Below are 9,673 nucleotides of genomic sequence, written 5' to 3' on the forward strand. Positions count from 1 at the left end.
AGCCTGCGCGTCCGGAGCCTGTGCTCCGCAACGGGAGAGGCCACAACAGTGAGAGGCCCGTGTACCGCAAAAAAAAAAAAAAAAAAAAAAAAAAAAAAGTGTTGTCCAATTAAGCTACAACAAAGGGGAGGCTGGTATCATGTTGTCATTGGAATCCACCTGGGCAAAGATATGAAGCCATGAAGAGAAATGAGAAACCAGGTGGACTCCTGGTTCCCTTCTAACTTGCCATGTGCCCTTTCTTTCCCTTCCCAAATTCTACCAAGCATTACACTGAGACGGAAACAAACCAATTTACCTAGTCCTTAAATGTTCACCAGAAAAACTACTCCTTGTCCCCTTAATGCTGGGAGAGGTAAAATGTTAGCCAAGTGGTTGAAGGAGTTTCATTGAGAAATTCCCATCTACTAGTGGCTGCTAATCTTCCCCAGCCCATGAGGACTCTACCTGGTGACCCTAACTGAATTTCACTTATAACTGACTATGTTGTAAGATACTGCTTTACCTCTTAGAGGAAGTGCTACATGGTGGGACGGAAGGCACAGATTAAATTGTGCACACATTACAGCACGTGTTTTGCTCCTTAGTTTGAGTATTGTTGGGTACAACCTAACAACTAACTCACAAATAACTCTTTCGGTCGTGGAGTCTATCTTATAAGGTGAAATGTACTTAAACATATATTTACTCATTAACTATATAAAAGGCAGCTTTAACCTCATTGAAAGAAAAGCATAAGTAATCATGCATATAATTATTTGCATGAGGGTTTATTGTTGGTGAGATCCAAGGTGTACGTTAAAAAAAAAAAAAGAAAAGAATGCAAAGGTACGCTGCTTCCTCCCAGGGAGGGTGCATGGGGTCTGGGGTGCAGAAGTGGGGAGCCGGGTGAAAAGAGGCAGCCGGAGCCTCTGTATTTGAGTGAGTGTCCACCATCACGTCCAGGAGCTACTGGGGTTGTTTTTCTTGTGCTGCTGCAGTTACTTTTAGAATTGCCTTTTAGAGTCCCAACCTATTCTGTGAAGCTTTCTCAGTTCTGGCAAACCACGGTTCTCTTACCTGGATTAGACGTTTGGATATTTGCTTCCCTTTAATCCTTCTTGTAGTGAGTGATAACTTTAGGTGTGACCTGAGCCATTTTTAAAATCCAAAAAAGGAAGCTCAGAAAGAGAGCTTTTAATCCAATGGGAATTGTAACTTGATGACTTGGGTTTCAAAGTCAGAATCTCAAAAGTCCATCACTGTTCAAAGGCAAACGCATTGCCTGTTAGCTGAAATGACTTTTAATCATTGGTTCAAGGAACATTCATGAAGCACCTGCAATGCTTTCAACAAATATTCACTGGGCGTCCACTCCATGTCCATCACAGCTCCAGGCACCAGGTAGCCAGTTCTAGATAGAGTGGGAACAAGGTGAGGAAGGTCCCAGCTTTTGTGAGCAGAAAGAGGCAGTAAACAAATAAGATGATATTGTGAAAACAATGAGACAAGGCGTGGAGAGTGACAAGCATGGGAGAGAGGGGGCAGAGGTTGGCTCTCTAGATTGGGACGTTGGGAAAGTCCTGCCAACGCAGTGGCAACCTCTTGGTGAAGCACCTTCTCTGAATGAGAAGGGCCTCCTCCTCCACCTCTGAGACCTGCATTTCAAGAATGAGCAGCCGGGCTTCCCTGGTGGCGCAGTGGTTGAGAGTCCGCCTGCCAATGCAGGAGACACGGGTTCGTGCCCCGGTCCGGGAAGATCCCACATGCCGCGGAGCGGCTGGGCCTGTGAGCCATGGCCGCTGAGGCTGCGCGTCCGGAGCCTGTGCTCCGCAACGGGAGAGGCCACAGCAGTGAGAGGCCCGCGAACTGCAAAAAAAAAAAAAAGCAGCCCATCTAGATCCTCATGCACCACAGGTAGGGCTTGGGTTTTATTCTGTGCGTAAGGGGAACCACTGGCAGGGTTGAAGCATGATCTGATCAATGCTTTTAGATGATCGTTCAGACTGCTGAGTGAAGCAAGGTTTATTGGAAAGTAGCAGTGGAAGCGAGTAGACAATGAAGACGTCCTCTCAGGGAAGAGGGCTGGTGGCCGGGACTGTGATGGCGGCAGAGAAGATGGAGAGAAAATAGACCGACTCCAGTTATACTTTGGTGGCAGAGACAAGACTAGTTGATTTGCTGGGTTCTGGGAGTACAGAGAAGACATACTCCCTGCTTTATGGCTCTTACAGTCTAGCAGGAGAGAAATTTGTGTAAAGAAGTAATTGCGGGCTTCCCTGGTGACGCAGTGGTTAAGAATCCGCCTGCCGATGAAGGGGACACGGGTTCGAGCCCTGGTCTGGGAAGATCCCACACGCCACGGAGCAACTAAGCCCGTGTGCCACAACTACTGAGCCCGACCTCTAGATCCCGAGAGCCACAACTACTAGAGCCCATGCACTGAGAGCCCATGCTCTGCAGCAAGAGAAGCTACCGCAATGAGCCCTCGTGCTGCAACGAAGGGTAGCCCCTGCTCACCTCAACTATAGAAAGCCCACGTGCAGCAATGAAGACCCAACGCAGCCAAAAATAAATTTTTTTAAAAAAAGTAATTGCAACACAGTGTGATGGAGGCAGAGGAAGAGAGACAAGGAGAGAAGTGACAAAGGAAGGCATGACCTGGTGCCCACATGCATGTCTGGAAGGTGTCCCAAAGGGGCAGACGCTGGAGATGAGTTGGGAGAAGGATGTTCCCAGCAGAGGGCATGGAGATTTGAAAGAGCACGGGGAGGATGGATTTTTAGCACAGCTGGAAAGAAGGCAGTGGAAGATGAGGCCAGAGGAGTGTGCAGGAGGATCATGAAGACCTTCACCACGTGTGTGCAGCTGGGTCAGCTCAGACCCCATCAGGTATCTCCGGGACGTGACATCTGTCTCCTGAGCCCGTAACACAGTGTTCCAGACACGCTAACTCATTCTCTAAATGGAAGATAAGCTGCCCCCAAAGACTATGTATTATGTAATGGGAAAGATTACTGAAAGCGCAGAGAGAGCCATATATCTTCTGTTAGCTCTCTTCCTCGTTGATTTAATTGCATTACAAGCAGCATGTCCTCGAGGTGGAAGTTGTCACTAATACGGTCTTGCTTTTGTTTTAAGACCCAGACTCCCTTTTAAGAATGGCAAATGGTACCCTGGTCTTCTTCGTTGTCTGCATGGCCATATTTGTCACTGTGATCGCCCTTTTGGTGTACAAGTAAGTTGCTGGTTCTAACACTTTAAATCACTAGAGTATATTGTCAAAAATAAATAACATATTTCTGCACAAGTGGGCTGTTTTCCCTTTTTTGCTTTTAAACATTTTGTATGTGGGAGGAAAATCTTCCACTGAATGACGAATACCAAACTAGCCTATTAATTTTGCTGTGTTTTTTTTAATCCCTAAAAATGCTACCAAATGTCAGTAACTTTACCAAATTGTGTCAGCTTAATGTTTAACATATAATCGCAAGTTATAGTAAGCAGACACATTTCTTGCATGAAGAAGAGAAAATAAATATATTTTCATAAGACATCAATGTCTTAAAAGCCATAAATTAAATAGAATTAACCATTCTGCACTTGGCATGTAAAAGACTGTAGAAAGCAACCTTTTCCAGCTGGAGATCTTTTTTTAATCTGTCCAACACATTGCTTTCAGAAAATACAAGGAATACAAACCAATAGAAAACAGCACTGGGATCATGGTCAGAGGCAAAGGCCTGAATGTTTTCCTCAATAGTGCAAAGATGCTCTTCCCCGGAAACCAGGAAGAAGATCCACTGCTCAAGAACCAACCGGGAATTCTTTAAATCTTCTGCCTTACTTCTGACCAACAGCTCACCCTTCAACGCCATTTATGTCAGCTATGCTAGAGTGGATGACGATTAACTTTTTACAAATATTATCGTAAAATATATATTGTGGTTTAGGGAGGTCCAATTTTTATTATAGGTTAAATGACATTTTAGAGAGGTGGAGGGGAATTAAACTACGCACAGCCTCACCCATGTTATATTAACTGATAAAACCAGTTAGCAGTTAAACTACACACAGCCTCACCCATGTTATATTAACTGATAAAACCAGTTAGCAGCATTTTCTTTAGTGATGGTTTGTTTCACTTACAATGTCTTAGGTGATTAGTAGGATAGATACACTGTATCCAAAGTAGCAGAAGAAGGTACTTTCGTTAGAGTCTGACCTAGGTTAACTGGAAGGAGAGGCTGGACGTGTTCTAGCTTTCCATATGACCATATGCATAAAACCAGTGTATTCCTGTTCTGAAGGTCATGTTCCAAGCTACCTGAATCCTATGTCAATGAACATGCATGAGCTCCCAACAGAACACTAACAGGTAAGCCTTCAGTAGGCTCTGCATGCTTGTTATACTAAAAAAAAATACTAATCTAATAAACGATTGTGAATATGTTTGTGACCACCTGCCGAGCCCAAATGTGTAAAGGAACGGTACTCATTCATTCATTTTTCCCATGGACATTTAGGTAGCACTTTCTGTATACCGAGCATGTTGCTAAGTACATGGCCCTGTACTCAGAGTGTTGACATTCTTGTGGATATATCTGAATTTCTGTGCACTCCGGTGCCACAGTTGAAAATTATAGTTGAAATTATATATTATGATTTTCCAAAAAAGGAGGTCCCTGGTTTTCCTACTGGTTTCTCTATTCAAATGATACAGAAACTTAATCACCAAAGATGTTACTTTCATTTGTTACTGAAGCTACTCTATGTCAGTCATGACATTTTTCTTCTCCTTCCTGGAAAATAAAGTATGAAAATTAAAAAAATAAAATAAAGCTCTTGGAATTATTTTTCTAATTTGTTGTTTGCCATTCAATTTCATTTAGAGTTTTAACACGTAAAAATTTGTTTAACTCTGCGCCATGGAGCACTGATCGTTTCATAAGTATTTTGTATTTTTAAGTATATGTATACAATATGTGAAATTGCAGTAAATTATATATATATATATACACACACACACACATACATATGTATATGTATATATATGTATGTATATAATCAGGCCAGTCTAAAAGAAGAGATTTTCTACAGGCGGTTCTGGACTCTTTGAACAGTCAGGATTATATTAAAAATAAAGGTTAGAGGATGGTTCTAGGTCACAGATTGGCAATCTTTTTCTGTAAAGCATCAGGTAGTTAGTATTTTAGGCTCCATGGGCCATACGGTGTCTGTTGCAACTACTCAACTCCAATATTGTAGCACAAAAGCCATCATATACATAAATGACAGCACATGGCTGTGTTCCAGCACAAGCATATTGACAAAAGCAGGTGGTGGGCCAGATCTGGCCCGCAGGCCATAGTTTGTGGACCCATATTCTAGACCAAAAGAGACTAGAGAGACACAGCAACCAAAAGCCACTGAGGAATCTAGGTTGCATCCTATTGTTAAAGAACAGCTATGAAAGATATTCTTGAGACACCTGAGGGAAATCTGAATATACATTGGATAACAAATGATATAACAGAATTAGTGTTAATTTTCTTAAGGAGTTAGTCTACTTCATTCACTTCATAGATGGCCGAGGCCCAAAATAAGCTCTTTATTCTGGAATCATCCCAAAGAGTACAAAATTTGCAGAGCAAGAAATGTGGAATTTATCTGCATTTATGAGTTGGCTGAAGGTCAGTGGTTCTCAACCACAGGTTACTTTGCTCCTCGGGGGGCCCTGGCAATATTAGGAGACTTTTTTTTTTGAATGCGGTACGCGGGCCTCTCACTGTTGTGGCCTCTCCCGCTGCGGAGCACAGGCTCTGGACGCGCAGGCTCAGCGGCCATGGCTCACGGGCTTAGCCGCTCCGCGACATGTGGGTTCTTCCCGGACCGGGGCACGAACCCGTGTCTCCTGCATCGGCAGGCGGACTCTCAACCACTGCGCCACCAGGGAAGCCCCTAGGAGACATTTTTCATTGTCACAACTAGGATGGGGTGCTACTGGCATCTAGTGAGTAGAGGCCAGGAATGCTGCTAAACATCCTACAATACCCAGGATGGCCCCCACAGCAAAGCACCCCATCTTACCTGACCCCAAATGTCAGCAGCCCTATTGTGGAGTAACTGAAGAATCTCTGGACGTGGATGTAGAGAGAGAAGACTTAGATTTGAATCCAGCCCTGCCACTTAAAGCTGAGTAACCCTGGGCAAGTTATTTGAACTTTCTTGAGCCTCAAGTCTCCTCATCTGTAAAATGGATTTGCAGTCCCTCCCTAACTTATTTCATAGGGCTACTGCAAGCCCCTCTGAAAGAATGAATGGATGTGAAAGCACTTTGAATAGGGCATAATGGTATATATACTACATGTGAGAAGCAGTGTGAAGGGGCTTGCCATTTTTATGATGATTGGGAGGCCAGGACCTTCACATCAAAAGCAGAAAAGTAAAAAAAAAAAAAAAAAAAAAAAGGCAGAAAAGTAATATCAAGTTGCAGCAGAATCTTTTGTAGGTTTGTTAATCACAGGCTTCTGAGCCCAACCCCCCCAGAATTATGGGTTGAGGCCCCATAATTTCTGTGTCTCACCAGTTCCCATGTGATGTTGATACGGCTGCTCCCAGACCTAACTCTGAGAAATACTGGTCTCGAGATCTACTCTTGCCTTCTCATAACAACAGGGGGTAGCAGAGAGCAGCAAATATACAGTCAGTCACCAGGGAAGTGAGTTGAAATCCTCCTGAAACCTCCCTCGGTTTCAATCTAACAAATGGCAGGAGAGAGGGCTGAAATCATGAATCATTTAGATTTATATTCTCCTTGTGACCTTGGCAACAAGTCATTTAACTTCTGCTGAATTGCTATCCGTAAAATGAGGAAAGTAACCTAAAAGATAGTGGGATGACTTGATTAATGTTTGCTGAGAATTAGAACTTCCAAACAAAATTGAAATGTGCAGGTAGTAAATTATTCTGGGAATTTCTTATTCCTTGGACCCTTTATAAATGTCTACATTTTAAACACTTCTGACTCATTTATAAACATTGGTTGCCTTCAATGAATTTTCAGTTGTTTAACAGTTCAGAGGCAATACTTTGTACGTATTCGTTATATCCGGAATGTGTAATAACTCCAAGCCTAAGAGACAGGTCAAGGGCAGATGAGAAGATAGTTATCCAGGGGGTGAAGGTGACCACCTTTTGATGGGGCCCCTGGTGGGTGGGAAATCCTTTAAGGTTTTTTCAGAGTGGCCCCAAAGCTGCTGGAATAGGTGCTCTAAAAATTCAGAGGCCAGTTCCCAGGAATCGCCTCTTACAGGCTGATTTTGATCCTTCGACCATCATTTACTGAGCACCAGTATGTCCCAGGCTCTGGTCTGGAGGCGACACAGCCATGAACAAGAGACAAAGACTCTGCTTTCTTGGAGTTTGGGTTCCAGAGGTTTACTGCAGTGAGAGTCCTAACCTCTGGCCTGGAGTCCCCCATCCTGGCCACCCCATTGGCCTCAGTCTAATCTGCAGAGGTGATTTCTCTGCTACTTACCATAGAACTGTCGTTCTTTGTGCCATCGAAATTCTGGAATAAAATTCGCTTTGGGGATCTTCATAGACTTTTTGGAATTTAGGTGCCTTATTTAACCAATTTTAATTCTCTGTGTAATTTTCCCACACATATCATCATGTCACCTCCCCAGTGAAAATTTCTCTCAAATTTACAATGCAGTTGTCACTGTTAATTGCGTTGCACAGGTTTTAATAATACAAATTAAATATCAAGATTTGAGCTTACTGAATCCTTAGTTTTAAGGTGTTTGTTAGAATAAATTCCTTTAGAGTGAAAAAAAAAAGATGAATTACTTATGAGAAGTGGCAGGAGGATTTTGCGGCTATGGGTGGAATTTTAAATTTTGCTTTTTGGAATTAAGTGGAGGGAGGGAGGGAGTCCTTAAATCAAGACCCCCGAACTCCAGCCTGGCACTGTCACTCACGAGCCACGCAGCCTGAAGTTGGGCATTTTCTCTCCCTGCACCAAAACCTCCTCCTCTGTAAAACGAGGGAAGGAGGAGGAAAGGGAAAGTAACCTGGATGAATGCTGACGTCTCCTTGGGTTCTCGTGCTCCACTGCGCAAAGTGGGAGAGGGATATTAGCCAGTTGCCTTACAGTGATGTCAGGAGGATGTGTTCTAAAGCAGTAGGAGCTGGCAAACTACTGCTTATGGGCCAGATCTGCCTCTCTGCCCGTTTTTCCATGGCTCACAAGCTAAATTTGGTTTTTATATCTTTTAATGTTTGGGGGGAAAAAGAATATGATTTTGTGCCACATAAAAGTTCTATGAAGTTCGAAGTTCGGCCTCTGTAAATGAAGTTTTATTGGAGCATAGCCACGCTCATCCGTTTATGTACTGTCGGCAATGCTTTTGCACTCCAACAACAGCGATGAGTCGTCGGGACAGGGACAGTACGGTCTACACAGCCTAAAATATGTACTGTTTAGTCCTTGATTGAAAAAGTTTGCTAATCTGTGTTTTGACACTTTGTTGAACTCCATTCCGAACTGAATGGAGAAAACAAGAATTCTTCAGAGAATTTCAGTTCCATGAAATGCAGTTTTCTTAACTGAGCACATTGAGCTCTTACCCGCAATCTCATGTCACATTATTCTGTAATGACAACAAATGCTGTATTATCGGACATAGTGAGTTAAGTGTACATTGCCTACAAACTGCCATGGGGAAATGTCAGAAAAGACCTTTTTGAAGAAAAAAAAAAATCTAATAATCCTCGCAGGAGAAATTGCAAATAGAATCACAACATGAAGAACCAAGTGATGAAAGATTTCATAAATCCCCAAAAGCACCAACCATAAAGAAAATGATTGATATATCAAATTACGTCACAATTTTAAAGTTCTGTATGAAAAAGATGCCACAGACTTCTTGTCTAATGACCCACAGAGTTCTCATACTCTGCTAGTGAAAGTGCAAGATGGGAAACAATGCAGCAGTTTGGGAAACAATCTGGCAGTTTCTCATAAAAACAAATATACATATATCACATGGCCCTTCTACTCTTAGGTATTTACCCAAGAGAAATTAAGACATGTTCACACAATGACTTCTATGTAAATGTTCACGATAATGTTATTCGTAAGAGCCACAAACTAGAAACAGCCTTAATTTCCATCAACTGGTGAATGGATAAATAAATGTGGTGTGTTCATGAAATGAAATACTACTTGACAATAAAAAGGAATAAACTGCCGATAGATGGAAGAACATGGATGAATTTCAAAAGCATTTTGCTGAATGAAATAAGCCAGATATACTGAATGAGTATGTTTATATGATATTCTGAAAAAAAGCAAAACTGGTGACTGAGAGCAGATCTGTGCTTGCCTGACACTAGAGGTAGGGAGAGGAGAGGGACTGGGGGCACAAGGGAATTTGGGGGGCAAGGGAAACATTTTATGGCATGACTGTAGTGGTTAGAGAACTGTATCCATTTGTCAGATATCAAATTGTAGGCTTAAAATGGTTAGGTTTATTTTGTAGAAATATACCTCAATAAAGTTGATTGAAAATGGAAAGGTACAGACTGGAAGAAGATATTTGCAATACATGTAACTGATAAAAGATTAGGTTATGTAAAGAATTGTGAGGGAAATGCAAATCATCACACAACTAGACATTGTTTTATA

General features: G+C 42.4%; 1 protein-coding gene across 2 annotated transcripts in view; it reads left to right on the forward strand.

Moving 5' to 3' along the window:
• The window catches only part of GPNMB (glycoprotein nmb), a 39,791-nt gene that overhangs the window by 23,656 nt on the left and 6,462 nt on the right, over nucleotides 1-9,673 (forward strand). Inside the window, exons 10-11 of one of the 2 annotated variants that reach the window (XM_060157152.1) lie at nucleotides 3,121-3,217; nucleotides 3,662-4,805. The exons of the other annotated variant lie outside the window; for it this stretch is intronic. Of the exons in view, the coding sequence (XP_060013135.1) occupies nucleotides 3,121-3,217; nucleotides 3,662-3,812 (248 nt within the window). The 3' untranslated portion in view covers nucleotides 3,813-4,805. Of the gene's footprint in view, nucleotides 1-3,120; nucleotides 3,218-3,661; nucleotides 4,806-9,673 lie in introns of those variants that run through there. 2 annotated transcript variants of the gene reach the window in all.

This window comes from Lagenorhynchus albirostris, chromosome 8 (assembly GCF_949774975.1).
Source record: "Lagenorhynchus albirostris chromosome 8, mLagAlb1.1, whole genome shotgun sequence".
In the NCBI taxonomy this organism is placed as follows: domain Eukaryota; kingdom Metazoa; phylum Chordata; class Mammalia; order Artiodactyla; family Delphinidae; genus Lagenorhynchus; species Lagenorhynchus albirostris.